The sequence below is a fragment of the Amblyomma americanum genome, chromosome 2 (assembly GCF_052857255.1).
Source record: "Amblyomma americanum isolate KBUSLIRL-KWMA chromosome 2, ASM5285725v1, whole genome shotgun sequence".
In the NCBI taxonomy this organism is placed as follows: domain Eukaryota; kingdom Metazoa; phylum Arthropoda; class Arachnida; order Ixodida; family Ixodidae; genus Amblyomma; species Amblyomma americanum.
The window spans coordinates 181,558,576-181,583,545 of NC_135498.1; the positions used below are offsets into that span (position 1 = coordinate 181,558,576).

The 24,970-nt window shown below is 49.8% G+C and overlaps 1 protein-coding gene across 1 annotated transcript in view; it reads right to left on the bottom strand.

Moving 5' to 3' along the window:
- The window catches only part of LOC144120281 (uncharacterized), a 44,661-nt gene extending 21,042 nt beyond the window's left edge, over positions 1 to 23,619 (bottom strand). The window contains exons 1-6 of the mRNA XM_077652678.1: positions 23,592 to 23,619; positions 22,253 to 22,428; positions 20,221 to 20,370; positions 14,957 to 15,349; positions 11,222 to 11,429; positions 2,856 to 3,976 (exon numbers count right to left, since the gene is read on the bottom strand). Coding sequence (XP_077508804.1) covers positions 2,856 to 3,976; positions 11,222 to 11,429; positions 14,957 to 15,349; positions 20,221 to 20,370; positions 22,253 to 22,428; positions 23,592 to 23,619 — 2,076 coding nt within the window. The remainder of the gene's footprint in view (positions 1 to 2,855; positions 3,977 to 11,221; positions 11,430 to 14,956; positions 15,350 to 20,220; positions 20,371 to 22,252; positions 22,429 to 23,591) is intronic.
- Between the last annotated feature and the right edge of the window lie 1,351 nt (positions 23,620 to 24,970).

The following is a 24,970-nucleotide window of genomic DNA, read 5'->3' on the forward strand; positions in this document are numbered from 1 at the left end:
GATCTCCCGCATGTCCGAGTTTATCACAGCCGCTACCGCGTTGGGGTTGTTTTGTTCCGTCCTTCTGGGGTATGTGGCTGCGTCCACATACACCGTTGTTGTCTGGCGGGCTAGTGATTTTTGGATGTACTCGGCTCTCGCCTTTCTGCGTTCTTCGTGTAGGTTGGGGCCCATGTTCTTGGGGATGGGGGTCACTCTAATTGTGCCCCGTATGCCGTCCGGGATAGTCGCGGTTCGCTGGATTTCTTGTATTTGTTCGTTGCATCCCAACTTCTGCAGAAGCTCCCTGCCAGACGGAGTCTGCTGTAGTCTCTGCAACTGGGCGACGTGTTGCATGCGATGCACGTCCGCACTGCACCGCAGCTGAAGGCCCCGGGGGCTTACACAGAAACTACTTTTTGGATAGACAGCAGATATATATAACTGAAGAAGCAGAATACCTGGAAGTTACACTTTTGTTAAACGTAACCTGAAATATATATGCAAACCACGTAAGAGTAAACGTTGGCCACGTAATTAATTTTATTCGGAGAAATTTTAGAAAAGTATCGCGAGAGGCCAAAGAGGTATACTTTTCTAACGTGCGCCTCATTTCAGAATACGAAGCTGCAGTCTGGGACTCCGAGTCTGTAACCCTCCCTAATAAGATGAAAGCCATCCAAAATAATGCAGAACGATTCGTAACAAACTCCGGTCACATTAACGCTGGTTTCACTGTCCTAAAGAATGTGCTGAAATGGGACACGCTTGCTGCGCGCCGTACAAAAGATATAGATGTTCACTGCTAAATCAAATAGTTGAGCATTGCATGACATGCAGTCAACCGCTATGTTTTCTTAAAGCCGCCTATTTTCGTGTCACAAATAGTGACCATAGCAGAAAACTACGCGAAATTCGCTGCCGAACGAAAGTATTCGAGTTTTCGTTCTTTCGCCGAATCATTAACTGCCTGAGGTCGTAACTAACGTCGGGCAGAGACAAGCAATTCGCAAGTGTAATAAGGGCGTGTCTTTGCGGCAGCTTGCAGTAAGTTCAAGTCCACGTTACGTTTTGCAGCGTATTCGTCTTCGTTCGCTTTCCTTTCTCCATAGCAATGATTCACGCGGATCTTTCTCGTGCTTCTTTAGGACTGTTTTTGACGTTACACATGCCGCGCATGGTTTATTAACATGCCTTTGTCGCAGTGATGATAGTTCTGTTGCCGTGCTGCACTTTGTTGTTATAGCGCTGATGATGCTTTGTTCACTTAAACAATGTTCGCGTTTTTCACTGTCGGGTGATGTCATCTAGAGTTATATTTCTCCGCGGAACGGAAGTCGAATGTTCTACACCTTGCGCTTAGTTACTTGTAATGGGTTATCATGCGGAACTTGTTCACCAATGCTAGCTCCACTTTAAGTTATAGAAATTATGGGAACACATGAAATAAAAGTATCTGCTTGCTACTGTTGTCGTGGATCTTCGAGGTACCATTGAAGAAGCAACGCAACTTTTCATGTTTCAGAAGAAGGCGCTGGTGTACTTTTCAGGCCGATGCTGACACTGTGGCCGCTCCTTTCGACAAGGTCACGCGCAAGCCTCTTTCGTTCATAACATAGGGTGCCTCAATGCCAGCGCCGGGGTGGAGACAACTTAAACGACGCCGCCATATTGAATCACAACTGGCCTCACCCATGTACCGCGAAATGCTCGACTGGTAGCCCAGTGTAGCTCTCGCTGCAAAAGGCCGTTCAAGTTAAAGGACTAGAAGCGCGCCGAGAGCATGAACGGCGCCGTTACAAACGCTAGCGCCGCTGATCCCGTGTGATTTAATATGGCCGCGCCGCTGAAGTTGTCTCCACCCCGGCTGCGCTGGCATTGAGGCACCCTATTCATGGATGGAATGGATGGATGGAAGGTAGGAGCATCCCCTTTGAAACGGGCGGTGGTTGTTGCCACTATGCTCAGCTTTTTTTCCTTTATTTTTGTTTACTCTGCTGTAAGTAGTTAACACAATTCGCCATTTCGTTTAAAAAAACACGGTTGACAAATAACACGGTTGACAGCGCCACAGTGCGGCAGAACAAAAGATTGAAGTTTTGCCTTATTTTTTCGCGCTCGGCGGGCATTTTTAATACTGAGAAAGAGGACAACGCAGGTGGTATGTTGTCAGAATAAAAACCTCGCAGGACGGTTACGACTGCGTAAGGGAGATTCAGCGATAGCGGTTTAGGAGTTTAGTTTGGACCTTTGGTCACGTGACCACTGGTGTAGTAGTGGTCACGTGATAGCGGTCACGTGATGCACCCCTGCGCTGGCAGACGGCTGTTCCAGACAGAGCCACCCGTAGGCTTATGCGACCCAGGTTGACCGGCGTAACCAGTGGATGCTAGCACACCCACCGGTTACGCCGACGGCGACGGCGGCGAGAGAGCCAGGGATGAGCGCCTAACAGCTAGCGCTCTAAAATGAATCGGCTGCTCCTGAACCGCCTCCGCAACTTTACAGGGTTTGGCCTAAAGCGAATATGCAAAATTAAACTTAGCTAATCAACCAATGAACGAAATAAAAAATAACTAGGTGTTGCGAATAACACGTAGTTAGCATCACCCATCCTTGTCTTGCTTCAAGTAAATCCTCGCCTCAAGTAAAACACCTTGTGTACGATAGCTCTTCTACTGCCTGCCTTCCTCAAGAGGTCGAAGCAAGTCGACATGCACGCAATTTGAGACGCGTCCGACTGAGACGTGGTGCAGTTTGTTTCCAACTAACTACGCGGTACGTTGCGTTAAAGGCTGTCTCGCTTGTCTAGCTGGGACCGCTGCTAATGCTTGCCTACAAGTGACCCCCTGGCTGGGTCAGCCTGCCTGTCTTACCTCCTTGGCCGCCGCCAGATGGGACGGACTCTCGTGGATGACCAGCGTGCGCTTTTCCGCGACGCTGGGCGCCTTCTCCGACGACGCCTTGTTCTGCTGGTCTCCGGGGGCCGGTCCAGTCGGGGACGTGACGGAGGACGGGTCTTGCGTGCCATCGGAGGCCACCTCTGGCTGGGTATCGCTGGGGGGACTCTTCACGCAGCTGGGAGAGCCGACTAAGTCGGGGCTGGCGAGGCCAGCATGCCCGTGCGGCGAGGTCTTCAAGGTCGCCTGCGCGCCAGTGTCGGGCTTGCCCCCAGCGTCCGTCGGGCGGGCTTCGCCGACGGAGGGGCTGACAGCGCCGGGACTTTTGGCGGCATCGGCGCTCTCCTCAGCGGCACGTTTTTCCGCGTCCAACCTGCGATCCTTCCTGTGGCTCTTGTGTTCCCTCTTGCCCGATCCTTTCCTGCCGCGCCGGCGCGACTCGAATGCACCGCTGTCTTCGAGCGGCCGGCTGCTGCCTCCCGGAACAACCAGCGCCGACAAGTAGGCCTCCGGACTCAAGATCGCCTCGGGGCTCGCCGCTGCTTCGGCACCTAACGGCGTTTCGTCGTTCGGAGCCCCTTCGGGACTCAGGGCAGCTGTCGCGCTTAGGCATTCGTCGGCCTGCGCAGGCGCTGCTGTTTTGTCGGGACTGCCGACGTTGTGTTGGTTGCCCGCCCTTTTGGACCTCCTCTTGATCGCCGAGCGTGTGGCGGGCTCCTTGCCGCCGCCTTTTGGGTCATCCTTCGCGCCTTGCTTTGACCGTCGTCTTGGGCCGTCTTTCTTTCCGCCACGTTTTGTAGTCTTAGTGTCCTCGTTCGCGCCGTCGTCGTCACCTTCGACGGCGCGCTTGTCGTCGTCGGTTGTCCGCTGTTTCTCGCCGCCCGAAGCCTGACGCCTGTCATTTGCCCCGTTGTTATGCTCGTTATTGTTTCCGGGGTTAGGTGCAACTCTGGCCCCGTGGCGAGCATTGTCTTCTGCCGCGAGTTGGTGCTCATCCGCGGCTGTGGCCGTTGGTGCTTCGGTTTCACCTTGAGGAAGTGACGTGTGATCCACGGGATTGGGAGGCTGTGCGGAGGGCTTGGTTTCTTTTGGTGCCACTACAACCAGGAGAACCAGCATTTAGGGCGTCACTGGCACTGTAGCTGCGTAGCGTATAGTTCTTAAAGTACAGTCGCCAGTAAAAAAGATTATCGCTAGTGACATGCCACAGAGGCGGCAGATGGCAACGATCGGCGCTGCGGTTACGAACACGCCGGTAACAGAAGCGCCAGGCGTGTTCGCAAAGCACGGCGCTGCGCCAGCCGCACGATGCGATTCTCGTCGCTGCGGTGACGTCATTGTGCTAATCTTATTTCATCGCGACTATGTTACTGTCAACGATAAAACACAGCCTCTATGCTTTGGTTTTTCTCGCAGAGTTAAAGATTCTTTACTTGAGCTAACTACCGCAGCCTGTAGGTTCGTGATGGCAATATTCCTAGGTTCTCTCCGGGGGTTTGATGCCTGAATACGCCAGTAATGATTTCCTAAGCACTGAAAACGAGCAGTTGGACTTACGCCTTGCGGAACATTATGAAGAATTTAAGTTTAATTTAGCGCTGTATCTTTAATAGCCTAACTCACCATGCCCAAGAGTCGGTGCTTTTTTTTAACATCATATAAGCCTCTACCTCTTCCAGATGTGCGACGGACCGGGAGACAAAGGACAAGAGTGCCGACAGCATGAATCAATACGCCACTTAACGCGATTCCTCGTTCGTTATACCACGGGCAGTTTGGTGCGCGTAACACAGTCGATGTCGGCAGCTTTCGCCTCCGAGAAACGCAGGCGAAGACAGACGTTAGTCTAATACAACGTACCGCCTCATTTTCGATCTTTTGGCAGATTTTTAGTTAAAGGGGTCCCAATTTCATTTCTATTCAAAGTGTCTGCGTCTTTTTTGTTTTTCTTGTTTTGCAAGAGAGCGATATTATCATAGCTGCTCAACTTGTGGCAAAACACGAGAACAACCGCGTCCACATCAGTAAGACGGCGCCGGTGACGGGAGTTATTGTTCAGAGCCTGTCCGCGCGAGGAGCGCTGGCTGAAGCAGAACCAGAGCGTTCGTAATTAAATCCCTTCCCTCGGTCAACAAACTGCACGAGAAAGCAAGCGGACCTTCGACATTTGAAATAAGTGTGCGCTAAACAGACGAAGACACAGGCAGAACAGGGCACTAACATTAAAAGGGCGCAACTTAAAAGTTTAATTGCGGCTGTTATAGAAGCAAGCCTGGCTTAATGCGCCGTCATTAAAGCTGGAAGTTGCCGTTTGTCCCGTTCTTACTGTCCTCTTCTGTCTTTGCCTCCGTCCATCAAGCGTGTACTTGTTTCAAGGATCATGAACCAACTCGGCCGTGGAAGTCTTACTTCAGCAGACCCTCGAGAAATCGTACTTAAAGTTGGGAGTGAAGGTTTCTTCGAATTACGCGCAGTTATAATTTATGCGAAGCTTTCCGATGCCCTCGACGTTGACGAACCAAAACATTAGTTCGAATAAACGGGAAGCTCGGGATAAGAGTTGGAATTACCTATAGAGTCTACTCAGACCGTAGGCATCTACAGTGGTCAAGGCCCACTGGTGTGGGTGACCTGTAGCCGGACTGGACGAAAGTAGAATATTCGGGACTGGAGTGCAACCTCGGAACGTAGCGCAGAATTCCTTTTGAATACAATTCGTTCAATCCTGTCAATGAGAAAGAAGCAAGGCGCGGGAGGCTGAAGGATTATCTTTCACGGCGTCTAAAAAATTTGGGAGAAACACAAAGGTGTTTCGGATGATTCCAAAATTTGCCCACGAACCTCGACTGAAACTGTTCAGTTTGGATCACGAGATTCTTGTTGTTTGCCACTTCATACATGAGCTCGTGAGTTTTCAGACAGTGCATAACCCAAGATAATTATGAGTCTAGTGTTTGGAAAATTTGGAGTTCCGATTGAAACGTCACAAAATTCTGTTGTTTGTTGCCATTAGCAGTCGCTGAACGGAATGGGTGATCGTTTCCTCAGCAGTCGCTGTGTGCGTAAGGTGCAAGGTGGCACTTGCCAATAGCTTTTTTTAGCTGAACAGACAGCTCTAGAGAATATTCCTTGGACCCTGATTGGTAATCAGGACATTTACACATGTGGATGACTGTCTCGTTTTTACTGGTGCGGCGTGTCGACACCAACCACCGAAGATCCGTTCTTCCACCCGCCACTGTGCATGCCATCGCTCTTCAGTGAAATAACCGCGCTGTTTAGGTACAGCAACAAATCCTGCAGATAGGTAATGAAAGCAATATAAATCGATAAGGGAAAGGAGCAATGAGTGAGTCAGCCTTCCGTCGCACTTCAAGGAGAATAATATGCACTGTTGACGAATGTAGTACGGAGATCTTTTTGTTTAGTACGTTTTGTTTGTTATGTAGGTGGAAGCTCAACGTAATTTAGGCTTAGTGCAAAATATGTGGAAAGTCAGCGAATGTGTTGTATTTTTTCTTACTAACGTGTCTCGTCAGTGCTGTTGAAATGAGTATTACGGTGTCTGGGATTCAACGTCCCGGATGTGCACGTGGGTTAGTAGGAATTACACTTTTCGTTTTGAAACAAAAAAAAACGATAAAGGTACGCCGAATTAAATTCTCGAAATTCAGTTTTCACCACGAAAGGTGAGCATTCTTGGCATGCGCACTACGGCTAGTTGACTTTTGAGTAGCAGGGGCGGGGTGAGACGATGTACCGTTTAATTAAGTAGCGCAGTTGGGCACTTTAAAGTATCGCTCCACTATAACTTTACTTGCACGCCTCTGCATAGTGACTTCGGCTCCACTTCGCCACCAAACGTCGTCTGCTATATATAGAGTAGCGCTGTTCGCTGTCGCCATCCGTTTAGGGCAGTTATTTAGTTACGCACGTTTCTCCACTACATGTGAGGACGCTCGAAACCATGTCATGGTGCATGGTGCTCGCTGAATTCTGACATCTAGTAAATTACATGCTCATAATTACTCACGGACGCCTCAGTACCGATCTCGAGGATACGTTTCTAAGAAACCCGTACATTCACTAGACACACCTTTATTCATGTTCAAACATCGAGCCGTTGTGGCGGAGTGGAAGCGAAAATTGGTTGTTTGGGAAAGGAAATGGCGCAGTATCTGCCTCACATCTCGGCGGACACCTGAACCGCACCGTAAGGGAAGGGATAATAGGAGGGACTAAGAGAAGAAAGGAAGAAAGAAGTGTCGCAGTGGAGGGCTCCGGAATAATTTCGACCACCTGGGGATCTTTAACGGGCACTGGTATCGCACAGCACACGGGAGCCTTAGCGCTCTGCCTCCATAAAAACGCAGCCGCCGCTGTCGGGTTCGAATCCGGGAACTGCGTATCAGTAGCCGAACGCGCTAACCTCGGAGCCACACACAACAATTTCTCACCCTTAAGAGTTTAAATCAGCTGTCCCCAGACGAGCACCCTTTTCCAATTGTTCGGTGCTAAAAAAGGGTGCAGAGATCAGCACCCTTAAAGAAGGGTGCACTTCATGATACTTTAGAGGATGCAATGATTGCACCCTAATTAAAGGGTACTATTTTTCCATAACACCTTTACGAATGCATTTTGGAATAATAATTGGTTTTTTGTGGAAAGTAAATGGCGCAGTATCTGTCTCATATATCCTTGGACACCTGAACCGCGCCGTAAGGGAAGGGATAAAGGAGGGAGTGAAAGAAGAAAGGAAGAATTAGGTGCCGTAGTGGAGGGCTCCGGAATAATTTCGACCACCTGGGGATCTTTAACGTGCACTGACATCGCACAGCACACGGGCGCATTACCGTTTTTACTCCATAAAAACGCAGCCGCCGCGGTCGGGTTCGAACCCGGGAACTCCGGATCAGTAGTCGAGCGCCCTAACCACTGAGCCACCACGGCGGGTTGCATTTTGGAAGGGTGCTCCACACTGGTCACCCATGAAGCAAAATCCTTCGACTGATGCGCGCCCTCTAAACTTTCATGTTGTGAACCCTTTCTTAAAGGTGCTGATCTCTGCACCCTTTTTAACACCGAAAAGGGGTGTTCGTCTGGGGACAGCTGATTCGCACCCTTAAGGGTGAGAATTTGTTTAGTGTGCACCGTGGCGGGTCCGTCTCGAATAATAATAATAATTGGTTTTTATGGAAAGGAAATGGCGCAGTATCTGTCTCATATATCTTTGGACACCTGAACCGCGCCGTAAGGGAAGGTAAAAAGGAGGGGGTGAAAGAAGAAGGGAATAAGAGGTGCCGTAGTGGAGGGCTCCGGAATAATTTCGACCACCTGGGGATCTTTAACGTGCGCTGACATCGCACAGCACACGGGCACCTTAGCGTTTTTCCTCCATAAAAACGCAGCCGCCGCGGTCGGTTCGAACCCGGGAACTCCGGATCAGTAGTCGAGCGCCGTAACCACTGAGCCACCGCGGCAGGGCCGTCTCGAACGCCAAATTGGTTTTTGGGGAAAGGAAATGGAGCAGTATCTGTCTCATATATAATAATAATAATAATTGGCTTTTGGGGGAAAGGAAATGGCGCAGTATCTGTCTCATATATCGTTGGACACCTGAACCGCGCCGTAAGGGAAGGGATAAAGGAGGGAGTGAAAGAAGAGAGGAACAATGAGGTCCCGTAGTGGAGGGCTCCGGAATAATTTCGACCACCTGGGGATCTTTAACGTGCACTGACATCGCACAGCACACGGGCGCCTTAGCGTTTTTCCTCCATAAAAACGCAGCCGCCGCGGTCGGGTTCGAACCCGGGAACTCCGGATCAGTAGTCGAGCGCCCTAACCTCATATATCCGCGGACACCTGAACCGCGTCCTAAGGGAAGGGATAAAGGAGTGAGTGAAAGAAGAAATGGAGAGGTGTGCCATAGTGGAGGGCTCCGGAATAATTTAGACCACCTGGGGATCTTTAACGTGCACTGACATCGCACAGCACACGGGCGCCTTAGCGTTTTGCTTCCATAAAAACGCAGCCGCCGCGGTCGGGTTCGAACCCGGGAACTCAGGCGCGGTTCAGGTGTCCGCCGATATATGAGTCATATACTGCGCCATTTACTTTCCCCAAAAACCAATTATTAATTATTATTATTTCACATATCGGCGGACACCTGAACCGCGCCGCAAGGGAAGGGATAAAGGAGGGACTAAGAGCTGCACTAATAAGCTGCATCTAAACGTTAATAAAACAAAGTATGTTATATTTAGGTCAATAAACAAGGCACTTCGTGCTGATTTTACAATCATGTTGCGTTGCAAAATATTATAAGAGGTAAAAGAGCAAAAATTCTTAGGCGTTTGTTTTCGAAATGACAGGTCGTGGAATACACATGTACATAAACTAGCCGCAGAATTAGGTAAAGCTGTTGGATGCATATATAGAATAAGTAAACTTATTCCTCTATGGTTAAAAAAATTGGCGGTGGTTTAGCTCTGGTTAAACCCGGAGTGACGCGATAGCTACAGCAGGCCGAGTGGAACTTGCTCAGTTGAATTGCAAAGTCCCTCTTTCGCTGCTCCGTTTCGCTGGGCGTTCCTTCTTCATCTTCGTCCCACTTCACACGGCGCAAGCGCACAGCTGAGGCAGCTCGGTTTCACCGGCGCGCCGCGCCGCCGGCAGCAGCGGCTGCTTCACACCACGTGGCTGGTCACGTGACCAACCACGTGACGAACCAAGTGATCAGCCACGGCGCCGCGCCGCCGGCAGCAGCAGCTGCTTCACACCACGTGGCTGGTCACGTGACCAACCAAGTGACGAACCAAGTCATCAGCCACGGCGCCGGCAGCTGCTCCGCATTACGTGCGAACCACGTGACAGCGTGGCAGCACAGCCACCCTGTGGCTGCGCCGCCACGCTGAAGGCTTGAAATGCTACCGTAATGTAGCTATCGCTAAAAAACATTGTACAACACAATTCTTGCTAAGCTATCACACTGCGCACTAATAAGGGGAACAACTACTGCTAATAATTTTAACCTGTTGTTAGTATTACAGAAAAAGGTATTAAGAATATTTGAAAACTATCACGGTAAGCTACGCGATCTTATTACTGAATGTCTATTTATCAAACGTACAATGTGTTTCCAGTCACACAGGTATACTACTACAAATTATTGCAACACATAAACAACGGTAAGCTATACCTAACTACTTCAGGTCAGACTATGTAAAATTAGTCCCTGCATAAACAGCAAAAAAGAATGAAAGTAACTAGAACCAGCTACGGCCGACAGACCTTAAATATTCAAATACCGCATTTATTAAATAACATTTCAGGAAAAGTCGACTTTCAACATCCCAGGTTTAAACAATATGTCAAATTATATTTGATAAACCACCCCATCTATTTTCCTTAATAGTACCATCCACCATGCCTATCATAAACAATGTGTATATGTATAGTCAATATTTTCTGTGCCATATGAGATGCCATGTTGTGCATATTCGTTATATGTGTATGTACGTATACATATCCATATTTTCTTTTAAGTGTCACTATGTTCCGTATGTAATATACATATAACTTGTGTTTTTTAATAATTTGATCACTTTTCATACAATTTGCATATAGAATGAACAATTTTTGTCTGTTTGCACACATTTGTACTGTACATATCCACAATGAATTTTTAGTATGACCACCATCATGTATTTTGTGCGCTCTGTTGAAATTGCTACCTGATGCAGGAGCCTCTGTCAGGTCTTGTGCCTTTAGCTCCTGCTCCACTTTCACGGTAGAAATAAAGAAAAAAGGAAAAAAATAAAAAGAGAAAGGCGCCGTAGTGGAGGATTCACCGCACAGCACACGGGCGCCTTTGCGTTTCGCCTCCATCGAAACACGGCCGCCGCGGTCGGGTTAGGACCCGGGTACTCCGGATCAGTAGCCGAGCGCTCTAACCAGTGAGCCGCCACGACGGAGCGAACGCCAAAGGCACTGGTTCGTTTCCCGGCCTAGACCCCGGTTTTTTTTCCTACTACAGCTACTACTACTACTACTACTACTACTACTACTACTACTACTACTACTACTACTACTACTACTACTACTACTATACTACTACTACTACTACGACGACGACGACGACGACTTTTTGACCGAATGAGCTGTATACGCTGTCGCGTAAAATGGCTCAGGCCGCCGGCTGAACAGTTCACTGAAGCCGCCGGCGTCAAAGCTTCAGCTGAAGTGGTGGTGCTAAGTGCATAGTCGACCCCTTATTTTCTTAGCTGAGCATTCCCTAAACTTATAAGAGTACAGCTTCTTGCTGTAAAACAACTCGTTCTTACCGAGCGACCCGTTAGCGTTGCCGACTGTGTTCATGCGTGCGGCGCCATCCGCGCCGACGGGTTCTGTAGCATCTGCGCCTGATTGACCCTGACGGTGTCCTTCTGGGTTGGTCTCCGGCTGCTGCTTCTTTTGGTCATGCTGCTGAGGCTTCTTTTGGTCATGCTGCTGCTGCCCTTTCGTCTGCTTCTGCTCACCGGCGACTGTAGCCTGCGTGGTCATGAGCGCCACAGTCGCAACTCGATCCTGTCAGAGCTAACCCATCGGGTTTATATATCCCGAATTCCTGCATCGTCCGATGGACCAAATTGCTGCAGGCGGTTAAAAAAACACAAAAAGTAGCCGAAAATCCAACACAATATATGAAGCCGCACGTGGCTGCGTGCGTACATTGACCTAGCGTGCATTGACCTGTACGCAACGCCCGTTGTCAAAAGCGTACATGCCTGACGCGCATGTCTGTCGCTGAATTTAGCTGCAGCATCGACTACAATGCAAATCATGGCAGCTAAAGAGGTCATGGCGGCCCTATCACGCGAAAAATGCAGCAACCTCATAAAGACGTGGCCGTATATGCAGCTATTCGTGTAACACACCACGTCATCATGTCATCGTCGATTATTCTCTGGGCCACGAAAGCGTAGAGGGCTGCAATTACATGCATTGCTTTCCTGTTTGGCCATGATCTCGCCTTGAGCAATAAAAAAAAAACTACCTGCGGCTCAACTACAGCTAAACCTGGTTAGAGAGCGAAAGCTGTGGTGTATCGGGCAACTATAGACGCGGCTTGGCGTCGGTAACGTTGAGTGCGCTCCGCACACTGGATAGGCAGTGCGCCCACCCTGCCACCTTGGCAGGTGGCAGTTCAATTAATGGTTGATCGCGAGAGGTTGGTCACCCAATGAACGCTGCGGCCTATAGCTTCAGTGCCGCGTGTCTGCCTCAGGGTTGTCAGCGCTAACGCACTCAGCCCACATATCTCTCTCTCTCTCTCTCTCTCTCTCTCTCTCTCATCACCGCTATGTAACTCAAAGCGCGACTGAGAGTTGGCCAGTTATGCGTCTTCCTTTCCTCAAAATCATCCGAGTCAAGAACGCTGTCATTGCCAACGGCCGTGAACACAATGAACGCCCGCGGTCTATAGCGTCAGTGCCGCGTTTCTGCTACAACATTGTGAGCGCCAACGCATGCAGCGCACATTTGTCACTACGGCCACGTAGGTTAAAGCGCGACTGAGGTGTCCACTGTCACAAGTGGGCGGGGCAGCCATGCGCCTTTCCTTTGCCTTCCAAGAAAATTGGATTGATTTTGAAAATTGGTTTTGAGGAAAGGAAATGGCGCAGTAACTGTCTCACATATATCGGAGGAGAACCGCGCCGCAAGGAAGGGATAAACGGGATTGGGCTGAAGGTCCTTCAAGGTCATTCTCCGGCCCATTCGACGACTGCTTTAATTGCCTAGCGTAGTGAAGCTTATCGCTTCAATAGAATTGAAAACAGCGCCTGCGTTGTGACGTACGTCCCAAAGCGACTCAGGCTAAGAAGGACGCCGGAGTGGAGGGCCCCGGAAATCTCGACCACATGGGGTTCTTTAACGTGCACCGAATCCATGTAGTACACGGGCATCTAGTTTTTCGCTTCCATCGAAATGCGACCGCTGCATCCGGGATCGAACCAGCGTCTTTCGGGTCAGCAGCAGAGTACCATCGCCACTGAGCCACAGACAGAACAACCGGTTAACACACTAACAATTTTTTTTGTTTTCTACTAAAGTTGAAAACAATTTTTGAATATTATACGCGAACCCGCTGCAGTGGCTCAGTGGTAAGGGCGCTCGGCTACTGGCCCGGAGTACCCGGGTTCGAGCCCGACCGCAGCGGCCGCGTTTCGATGGAGGCGAGACGCAAAGGCACCCGTGTGCTGTGCGATGTCAGTGCACGTTAAAGACCCCAGGTGGTCGAAATTATTCGGAAGCCCTCCCCTACGGCACCTCTTCTTCCTTTCTTCTTTCACTCCCTCCTTTGTCCCTTCCCTTACGGTGCGGTTCAGGTGTCCGCCGATATGCGAGACAGATACTGCGTCATTTCCTTTTCCCCAAAACCAATTTTCAATTTTCAGATTATACGCCAACTAGAAGACATCTAGTACGAACAAAAAGGAAAAAGGGCGCTTGTCTCGCATAATCACGGAGCAATAACTGACTTCTGTTCCCTTTCATATTGGAGGGTCCCATACACTGCAACAAGCAGCTGCCCATACGTGCCTGCATGCGTCCACATTTCTAGCGCTAAATGCGGGAGCCCGTTTACAGGCCCAGAATTCCTGGTAACTGCGTGGCTTCGACTTCCGTCGGTCATTTATTTGCATAAAGGCGTGAGCCTGCCAGCGACACAATCAATATCCTCTTCTCTACAAGCCTAAGAAGGAGGCAAGATAAACAGCAACTCTTTTCAGAGTTTTATTACACACCTTGTCAATAGAACATAAAAGAATTGCGGAGAAACTTTAATATTTTCTTGTAGAAAAATTCCGTTCACAAATGTGGAGATTAGTTGCGAGCACAATGAAACTCACGAAAGCTGATTAGAAGCCATCTTTTAAAGCAGTTGTGCTTTAAATATATAATGCAAAATTAAATATAACAATTCAATAAATGAAATATGCAATGATTTACAAATTTAGAAAACGCCGCTCGGCCGCTCCAAACCACGCGAGCAGGAATCCGCCATTTTGGTGTTTTTTTAACAGTGATTCAGTGGATAGGAGGCAGCAGCTCTCAGACAGCAGATTAACCATGACCTGCATTTTCAACGGCATGATATTTGAATGCTAATTAAAGACTCGCTCATAGGTAAGGTGCTTCTGAATTATTATCCACAAGCGTGCACGCTGGTAGCAAAAGGAGTATGTGAAGGTCACTCAAGCAGCAACGTGCCGTGGTCAATAATGTTACTTCGGGTGCTGGTCGTGGCGCATCGGGTTACTCGCCAATCTCACTCCCTCCCCGCCGACCACTACATGTGCTGCATGCATCCACAAAAACCCAGGGCATTACCGCCGCAACTACTGAGGTGATACACCCTCGTATCACTATAGATTCTCGGACTGCCCGCACGTTGAAATCACGACCGCCCGCAGCAGAGCTTGTCAGTGTCGTCACAGATCCTAGCCCAGAACCAGCAAATTTTGAGGGCCAACTGGCTCACGTTACCGCCCCAGCTTCTCCGCGCATGTCGGGAAGCCGCGGTTAAAAAACGCCGTAACTGGTGTAGGGCCATATAAAAATAGGCATGATATTTCATTAAAGACGTTTTTTTTGCCTCTATTTCTCTCTCACTCTCTCCAATTCACATGCTCCAAAACATAGTTCAGGTAGACCGGCGGTTGTAATAGACAGGGAGATATCAGAGTGTATTAGGGAACGCACTCGCCCTTAATGCAGCTTAGCCGAAATGAAGATAAAGAGTTTAATGCGGGGAAAATATAACAGATGTTTTCTCAGGTTAACGGAATGGATTTGAAGCGAAGACCAGTGCATCTGGGGCGGCTTTAAGTCATGTGGGTATTCGAATGAGACTAGGAATTCTGCGGCGCAAGGCGGCGGCATGTAGCACGGGTCAGGGTTAACAGGTGAGATACGGGAGGGGCCTTTGTCCTAAAATGGACCTAATCCGGATGATGACGAGTCGATTTTATATTTCCGGTTGAGCGTACGCCTGCTAAGGTTGCGCAATTCACCTGGTCAACAGAGAGCCTCTTGGGAAGGCTGTGGGAGTACACGGCGAGCTTCTCGAAGAGGCTGTCCACGTCCCGCTTCACCGGGGTGGCCGTGTTCGACGCCGCGCCGGAGCTCTGCCGGCTGAGCGGCGATTCGGCCACCTGCTGGTCCATGCACTCCTTGTAGATGACGGAGAACACGCGGTCCACCATGTACAGCAGTGGCACGCACAGCACCGTCGTCGATATGAGGGTGGCCCCGAGGAAGGTGGCGCCGCACAGCGACAGGAAGACGCCGTTGCGCCGCAGACCATAGCGGCTGCAGCCCGTGTACGCGATGCGCTTCACCAGGTCGGTCAGCGAGTCCACCAGTACCACCAGGTAGAGGAGGATCACCATCAGCAGCGCATCCACCTGCGTCCGGCCGAAGCAACCGAACCGATGTCTCCGAAATGAAGCAGGCTCCAATCGGATCTCTGCGCTTTGTCACCTCGCTACGACACAAGTGGACGCCTGCCCGTAGTGACAAGCAGTGCAGTGTTGAGACGATCGCGGGCGGGCGTCGTGCGCGTGTACAAATAGTTTGTTGGTACTAGTGCCATTTACAATGTTCCTAACCTTTTCCTTTCTCCCTATCGCTGCCCGATTTCCCTGCACATTCGCTGTCCCTTTATTTCCAATGGTCGCTGCTCATGTGATTCAGTACTGATCGGATAGCAGATTCTGCGGCTGGCAAACATGTTTTCCGTTGTTTTTGTTTTGTTTAATCACCTTAGCATAAATAGGGAGCAGTCAATCAGCCTCGCTCACCTGTTCGCTTTTTCTAGGCGCTCTGACGCTCACGGTAGTTTGTGCATGATATCCATCGGCACTCACTCGCGTGCAGTCTTACGGCTGCTGACGTTCGCCGAGACTAAGTCACGTTTAGTACATCAAGTGCCGCTCGCGTTCACTTTTGTGCACTAGCATTCAAAGGCCCCCGCTCGCTTGCGTCGCTGGCGCCTGCCGTGAGAATGTCGTACCAGACGTAGTTCAGTGCGACTGCAGAGAGCTAGGGTTGTACGATTTAGCTAACACTCATATTTTAGAGCACGGTTTGACCAAATAGTCTTGTATTGCAAGAAACACAAGGCACGAGTGTGTTCATAAGAAACTAAGAATCATACTTCTCGCTATACACCGCCAGCATTCCCAACCACACTGGCTCATCCTGTGTCATCCTCAACGGTAATACAAGCGGGAGCAGCATTTTTCGTTTGCAAAGGCGCAACTCACACTCAGCCTTACACAACCCTTCGCTGGACTACGCACTGCAGGAAATGGGGGTGGACGGGAAAGGCCTAATACTACTGCGTCAGTGTGCTGCAGACAGAACGCTCGACCAGAACAAAGCAACCTAAATGGGTTTGTAAGCTCGGACAGTCCTATCGCAGAAACGACGTATTGATAAGAGGAGATTTCAATGTGTTGCATGAGGGATACCGGCACACCGCGGAGAGGCAGAAAGCGACTCGAAGCATCGACACAGGGAACAGGCCTTCTGCTTGGTAATGATAGTGACTACCTAACGCAACGAGGCACTCAATCACACCCGAAATACACGTCACCTGACTTCACACGTGCAAGCTATGCAAGATGGCGCTGCGGCACTGCTTCGATGGACTGCGACCATTTCGCGATTCTGTGTGCGCTCAGCTCAAGGCTTTATAAACTTAAAGAAAAAAGTCTCTAGATTAAACTGGCAGCTCTACCGAGAGGAATTGCAATATCACGCCAATAACTTCCTGCGGAGAAACTACAATACTACGGACAAAGGAAGCGGTCGCCAAGGCAACTTATGAAGATACCCTCACACACCCGACCAACATCTGTTAATTTTGTAAGAAGCGCGGGCCTGTGCTGTCAACGAATAGGTGAAATCAGAAAGAACTTGCTCAAAAGTGGACAAGAAGGAACCAGCTGAAGCCAGAAGGTATACAAAATGCATGAGGAGACGTTTTGGTCACTGCAACATTTTTTTTTCCGCAAAACTGGAACGCGAAATCACGGTCACACTTTCAGGGCCATGCAAGAGAAATGTAGAAGTAAGGAAAAGCTTGGAAATGATTCCAAACTTGCTACTGACCAAGAAAGTGGGTCAGTTTCACTCGGCGCTCAAGGCAGCTTCGATAGTTAGTGGAAGGGCCGCAGTTCCAATCGCGGCGGCACCGCCACTCGGAACGGCAGCGGCGCCGGGGAGTGTCGATAGCCGACGAAAGAGCCGACTCCGCTCGCGCGTAGTCTTGTCTCTGACGATTTCGACTACTGCCGGGCGCGCGTTTCACAAGTTTTTATAGTAGTGCTTCGTCAATCGTCATTTGTGCTCCGGGCCCGGTAAGCGACCGGCGCTCGTACACGGCCACATTCAAGATTGCTGTTGTGACGTTCCTTGTGTGTGCTACGAGGTTCCGCATTCGACGGCGCGGCGTAGACGGAGACCCAGATGACAGCGGCATCATCAATTACCCAGCCATGCTCTTTGAGAGTGACGACCAGAACGAAGGGGTTTAAGCCCAACCGGACCCAACCGGACCCGCCGCCGCCGCCGCGGGGAAACGGGCTTTATTCTCCCCAATTGCCGTGGCGGTTCCAGGGGAGGCCTCCCGAGCACATCCCAGGACAAGGGACCACTTTCCCGGCCGATGACCCGCGGGAACTGTCAGCGGGCCAGAGCGCGCCTTACCTTGAGGAGCGAGTGTCAGTTGATGGATGGAGAACGGAGGCCGGTGACCCGCGGGAACTGCTGTCAGCGGGCCAGAGCGCGCCTTACCACAGCCGACGCTATGCGCTACCTCGAAGACAACCTTCTTTCCCTCGGACTCAACATGTGAGGGGGGCGAGACCATAAGTGCGGTGGTATGTTTGTGCGCCCAAGTGAAAGCCCTAGCCCCCCTCCTTCCCCTCCGGCGTGGGCGTCCTCACCCTAGGGAGTGGGGGGAGAAGAGGATATAAAAATTGACAAGCAGTACGGAAGAAGGACGCTCAGGACGACATCGTTCGCCAAGAGGGCCTTCAGCGCCGAAGCCCGACGGCGTGCAGCTTCTGCCAGCAACCGCTCGAGCCCAACTCCGGAGCCACTCCATCGCCCCAATGAAGTCGTCGGCACGTAAGCTCGGACGCCCCAGCCTCTGAATCTTAATCATGTATAATTATTGAATATATCTGTTTGTTTAAACTGAGCCATACGGTGTCTCTTTGCCTCTCCGTCCCGTGTGGACCTGCGCATTATGGGGGTCATCACACTGTCGTCCTTTACGGCGAAGAAACGAACTGCGCGCCGGGGCGCAAGTTTGACGTTCGCAACGAGTGATGCAAGTGTGGCAGCTGCAGCGAGACAAAATTTTCAGCTGTTCCAGTCGATGCCATGATTTGGTTGTTTGCTAAGTGCGGGATTTCGCTGCACGACGACGTTAGAACGACGTGCTGCAGCACCGCAGCAGCGATCGCGTCGGCAACGCTAGGTGGACGATTGCGCAAGTGTAGACAAGTAGTTCAGTGATTAATACATTTTAGTTTCGGAATGTGCCCACGGGCACGCCCGCGCGGGGCAGCGAATAGCGGCTGGCGATAAGCGGCGGCCGCAGGAAAATGCTATCGCATTCTATTATTAAAGGTCAAGCTTAAACGACCTCCAAGATTTTCTTTCTGAAATGCGATATGGGGGGTAGACTTATATTCGAGTCGACTTACAATCGTGTAGATACAAGGAGCAAATGTTCCAAATTTAGCGTGAAGTTAGCAGTTCATCATCTTTGCGGGGCAAAGAGAAACTAACCTATGGCAATCAGGATGCAGGCGCCGCGAATAAGTTTGTTCCTCTGCCAGCCAACAGTGTACTAAAAGCCATCTTCAGAAATGCTGAAAGCATCACTGACAGAGAAACACAGACAAGGACGAGCGCTTGTCCTCGTCAGTATTTCTCTGTGTCTGTGATATTTGCAACGCTTCCGAAAATGGCGTATATGCACCAACTAGCCAAATCCATTGCCCTCCCGAGCACTAAAAGGGCTAGTAGCATTTTGAAGCAATAAGTTAAAGATCATCTTTCAAACAAATGCAGCAATAGGCCACGAGCCTCTGCACCGTATGTAAACAAGGGGTCTGCACAAATACTTCAGTATCTTTCTCGATCCCTGAATTAAAAAAAAATTAACATTGCCCAAGGAACCGGTAAAGGAACTCTCCAGGTTCAGAACTAAGCACGAAGAAGTTTGCTTCCAAACAAATAGCCTTCCACAAATTTTAACTATTTCAATCCGGACTCCCTGAACATTGCACTGCATCATTGAATAGTGCCATTCTCTGTCAGTGAAAATATAGCACAAGCAAGGAAGTTGAATTAGTTGTACCACGTACATGACCTTGACTGCAAGTAACAGAGAAAGTAAAAATTAAATAACCTGAGAAGTACAGGCAGTAGCACAAAGTAGTTTTCATGGAAATGTACATAAATACAACTGCTCCTAAAAAATTATCACCAGAATGGTTAAATTTGTAGCTGATAGGTGGTGCCAATATATAGAGTACCGCAATCCCACTCTCTCCACCAAAAGATTTGAAGGGTATATGGCTGCCACTTCTCGACACTTCCAGCAGGACGACCATGCCTGTGGTGTCCTGTGTATGTTTTCGTAATATAATTATTATAGATGACAAACTTCTGCATAACTTTCAGAGCCAGCTTCAGTGATATTGTAAACTAGCAGTCAGAAGAAATTGAAAACACTGATTTTTGAAACTTGTTCAAGCAACATCTTGTACATGTGTGCAGGACCCAGAGGAGAACCCAAAGACTTTGGAAGGGCACCTGTGTATGCAATTCCCTACAAATACTTGTTCTCGCTGTTCCGACCATATTGGGCCATGATAGCCATATTTCTTCCAAGCTAGACAGCGCGGGGAAACGTAATCCGGTACTCCTTTAACAATGCGTCCGCGCTAGATCCCTCGATTTAAACCTCCCTTGCTTTGCGTCACCGTGCCGGTCAGGCCTACAAAAAATTTTTACGCCGTTTCCAACGTATCCGCAGCAGGAGTATCTACGGCCTGAGGGATAAGGTTTAAGTCCTGACTTTGCAGCGAATTTCTGCCTCAAACTTGCCTTTGGGGATGTGCATCAATGCCGTTTTCATAGAGGTACCAATAGCCAGAGTTAGTCTTCTGGGCCCATTTCCAAACAGCCAGCAGGTGTATCAGTACGGACTTTATTACAAGCTTCCGCCAATCGATACCAAGTGTGTGCTTACGGTGAGGTACTGCGCGGCGAGCTGTTCGGCAGACATGAGGTTCATCAGGGGCAGGTTCACCATGTGCAGGATGGCAATGGCCGGTTTGGGCGCCGCGTTGAGCGCCCACATGATCAGCACCAGAAGCAGGCAGTACAGCGACGAACTGAACTGGACGCACAAGTACGCGGTAACGAGCGTGACAATTTAAATGTTTCATCACAGCCGAGACTTACCAATCTACATATGCTGGATTGCTGGAGGCCTGCTGAGCACTTGAAGGAGCAGGTGCGTGCCTCGCCCGGCCGCGCAGCTACCACTGCAGGTGCGCAGCAGGCATCCGATAATTCGGCATGCGTCTAGATGAGCACGTCTCAGCTATGGCAAAACTAGAGGCTTTTAGCAGAACGCAGAGGTACCAGAGTAGACGGGTAAAGATTTACAGCACACCTCCTGCGCAGCACGCCCAGTTGTAGGGGCACGGCCACTGTGCGTGCGCAGCCGGAATCCGATAAACCTGTAAACGTCCCCATTAAAACGTCTACGGTATGCTAAAAGCTTCTACTATCTAATTAAGCAGAAGCACTCACACTTAACGACAGCGCGCACTGTTTAACAAATTGGCTATCTATGCTGCCCTTCTTCGGCAGATAGTGCGAAGAAATGCAGCCGCTTCAGCGGCACTTGACGCGAATCCCAGCCTTCCGACTACTGAAGGGCAACCGCTGCATAGGCTGCCGTCAGACAAGCACCTGTCTCCCTGTTTTGAGTACAATGTGGGTAAGGCGCTCAGAGAAAAGACGATAATGGCGCGAGCAATATACTGCATCTTTGAAGCGCTTACTGTATGCCACGAGGTGATAAGTAACGTGAAAGCAAGCAAGAAAGCAATTTTTAACGCACAGATAATGCAGCAGTCGATAGCCCGATGACTTACGAGGGGCACGCAGAAAGACTAAGGCCATGTGACGTGATCGCATAGTTGGGACCTCAAACAGGTGTGCTAGCCTTGCGTAGATTTGTTCGGTTTCCTGTCAGATTGAGATTTGGCTTGAAAGAGGTACCATCTGAGAGGCGACCGGTGCACAGTTTTATGTTAGCATGTCATAGGGATGGAGATGTACTATAGACTATAACTGTTGCTGCCCTGACGATGACTGCCATAGCCATACCCTGCTAAATACACCGGTTCTCGCCCTGACAATTACAGGTTTACTCGTCCAGACGCTGATAGTAAACTGATGTTCAGACTCTGTCACACCTTTAGGTTAAGTTTAAGCCTTGCCAACCCTGGGAAAGGCGCGCCATCATAAGGTTAGTTTATTCTTTTCATTTCAGGATTGGCGCGTTCTTTACGAAGGGGGCCTGAGGCGAAGCTAAATTTGACTCAAAGTTTTGCTCCTCAGATTCTTCTTTGTGCTACGTTGCTGGAACTAGACAGGCAGGCGTGGCACTTAAGGCCAACTACGTGTACGTCGTGTAAGTGCGCTTTTTTCTTTTTTTTTCCGGGTGTGGGGGCCTACAACTCATGGCATCTAATTTTTGTTCAGAGGACAAAAGCCTCCAAAATACAGTGCGAGCACGGCGAGATATGCAAAGAAACACAGGAGCGGCAAGGGTGTAGTGGTTCAGCTGTCCTAGAGAGTATGGCCCTAAGGCCGCATACGAGCAAGCAAGAGCAATCGGTGCACTTTGCCTGGGCACAAGCAGAAGACTCAGGAGAGGAAATGCTGAATGCTGCCCAATATGAGCTAGAGGCGCTGTTTTACAACGAGAGGTGTACGCGGGAATTTCTCCAGTGGGGAGAGTGTATGCACGGTAACCAGAAACTGCCGCCTTCAGCAGTTATCCAGAGGGAATGTCGGTCAACTCCATATGTTGCTTGAGCTGTGAGGGACAGGCCTGAGAGGGAGCGCTTTAGATACCACGCCGTCTGTGGACATTTAAAATGAACCGAGTGTTCTCTTTCGTACTGCTCATGACTGTATGCACACGAGGCGAGCTGACTGAGGCGTGGGTCCCCCAACATCACCGCGAGGAAGAGAGGCCGTACCAAGGTCCTGTAGTACAACATGGGCGACAGGTAGAGGGGCATGAGGAGGCCCAAGTGTGACACGCTCCGGCACCGGTCGTCATCGGTTGGCGTCCAGTTCCGCAGGGAGTACACGGATTCCTTGCGACCCCTGACGAGCGGCACCGGCGGCTCCGGGACCACTGCGATGAGCTCTTCTGCGAGAAAACACGCCGGACCAGGCTAGATTCTGTACCCCACTCTACACTACGCCCAGAAAGCGTGGCTTTTTTCGTTGCCGCCGCGGTGACTCAGCGGTTATGGCGCTTGGCTTCTGACCTGAGACACGAATTCGATCCGGGCTGCGGCGGTCACATCAAGATGGAAGCGAAATGCTTGAGGCCCGTGAACTGTGCGATGCCAGTGGACGTTAAAGAACCCCAGCTAGTCGAAATTATCCGGTGCCCTCCACTACGGCGTCTCTTATAGTCTGAGTCGCTTTGGGACGTGAAACGCCACGAACCAAACTTTTAAGAGAGGTGGAATCATCACGCCAAAGGAGAAGCGCTTCAGAAATAAGAAAATTTGCGCTTGCTAAGCGTGGCGCAGGCAAATATAGCAAATATTAGTCCCGCACGTCTGCCTACCTGCTCCTGTCTTAACGCTTGAAGAACCACAGTTACACCCGGTTTGCAAAAAAGAAAAGAAAAACAATGCACGGTGCATACATCGGAGCGGCCTTCCCCCCGAACCACAATGCATCCCCGGCGACATAAACGTAAGCAGGTTAGGCCTCCGTACCACCGAGCTGAAGCTAGCAGCGCCTGACAGCACGCTAAATGCACAACGCGCCGCGGATTTCTCCCTGCCTGTAAGTCTTTGCCTGAGTGAAGTCCGCAAAATTGGTTGGTGAGACGCGGCTAGCTCGAATAGGTTCCATTCACGGGCAGTAGACTGTTGAGACCCATGTATTGACCTAACATTTAAGTAACCACCAACCCGCCGCGGTGGCTCAGTGGTTAGGGCGCTCGACTACTGATCCGGAGTACCCGGGTTCGAACCCGACCGCGGCGGCTGCGTTTTTATGGAGGAAAAACGCTAAGGCGCCCGTGTGCTGTGCGATGTCAGTGCACGTTAAACACCCCAATGTGGTCGAAATTATTCCGGAGCCCTCCACTACGGCATCTCTTCCTTCCTTTATTCTTTCACTCCCTCCTTTATCCCTTCCCTTACGGCGAGCTTCAGGTGTCCAAAGATATATGAGAGAGACACTGCGCCATTTCCTTTCCCCCAAAACCAATAAAAAAAAAAGTAACCACCACCCGGTCGCGGGTGCCAGCAGTAGCCCTCGGACCGGACGTTTGGCTGTCGAAGCACTTACTGCCTCCCGGCTCTTGGCTGGGCTCCATTTCTCTCCGAGATCGACTGTCCTTAGGGCTACGGCGAAGGCCAGCGCGAACTGTGCGCGTGGAAGAGCGTGCTGATGCCCCCTCTCGTTCTTGTCGTCTTTCGTCCTTTCAGCAGGTGCGCGCGTCTCTCGGGATGAGCTGATGCTCTACCCTTCGCGTTATCCCAGGTGTTTCCTAATCGCCTGGTGAAGTTTAGATCGGTTTTCTTACAGAACTGAGCGAATAGGTGCTCACCACGAATGGGAATGCCGTATAGACCAATCGCACAAGAATTCGCCCAAAGCTTCATTTTTTTCCGCTTTGCGCGGTTTAGGTTTCTGGAGATGATAAAAAAAAATCCCGCAGTGCTGTCATCAGAAGTGCAACGTTATTTGAAAGTTGCAAAAACCTCATGGGCGCAGATAATTAGTGACCACGACCGACGCTTGCTTGAAACTCTTTATCAAAAAGCGTGGCAGACAAAAGTGCACGCATTAGCTGAAAACAGTGTGAAGTGTCTAAATAAAGGAACACTGAAGACACATTTAACCTTGTCTATGTCGATAGATTTTTCTGATGTCAAAGACGCCACTTTCACTGTCTAATGACGAATCAGCTACATTTCCTGAAAACGGAGCTTTCAAGTCCAGCTTTTTTGGACACCACTTTTAGTTGTGAGGCTTCACTGGAACGTTTTAAGGTATGCTGTGAGAACGTACTGATGAGACTGGTTTAACCTTCTTATCCGTAGCATAATCTTGGTTTTAAAATTCGTCCCGTGCTCACACAGAGTAATCAACATGACTGATTGAAACAACTTTTATTTCCATCAGAAAAGGCGCCTCCCTCCCAACCGCAAGGCATAGAAACCAATAAGGTGCGTCTCTGACCAAACAAAAAAACAAACAAACAGAAAACCAAGGATATGAGAACATATATTTATTTATTTATTTTTATTTATTTTATTTGTACAAACTGCAGCCCCCCAGGGGCTATTGGAGGAGTGTGGAAATAGAGTACATGGAAAGAGTAAATATGTTCATAAATGCAAGCGTGCGTACATAAAAAGTAGAAACAAAATACAATATAATATGAACAAAGCAAGGTGTCAGTGACATTCAATGGCAGCCAAAAATTGCGGAAAGTGAATCAATTTCACCAGGCAGGGAGTTCCAGCACTCGATGGTACGAGGGAACAAGTTGGATTTGTACATGCGAGTTTCAAGTTTCAGGTTTCAAGTTTATTTTATTTACATCATAGATGTGGGTAGGTCCGGGTAATAAGTGCTCGCAGATCACTTGAGGGACCCCCGGACCCCCTTCACATGGCATACAGAAGGAAATATGAGTACTATGTAAAAGATTGCAAACA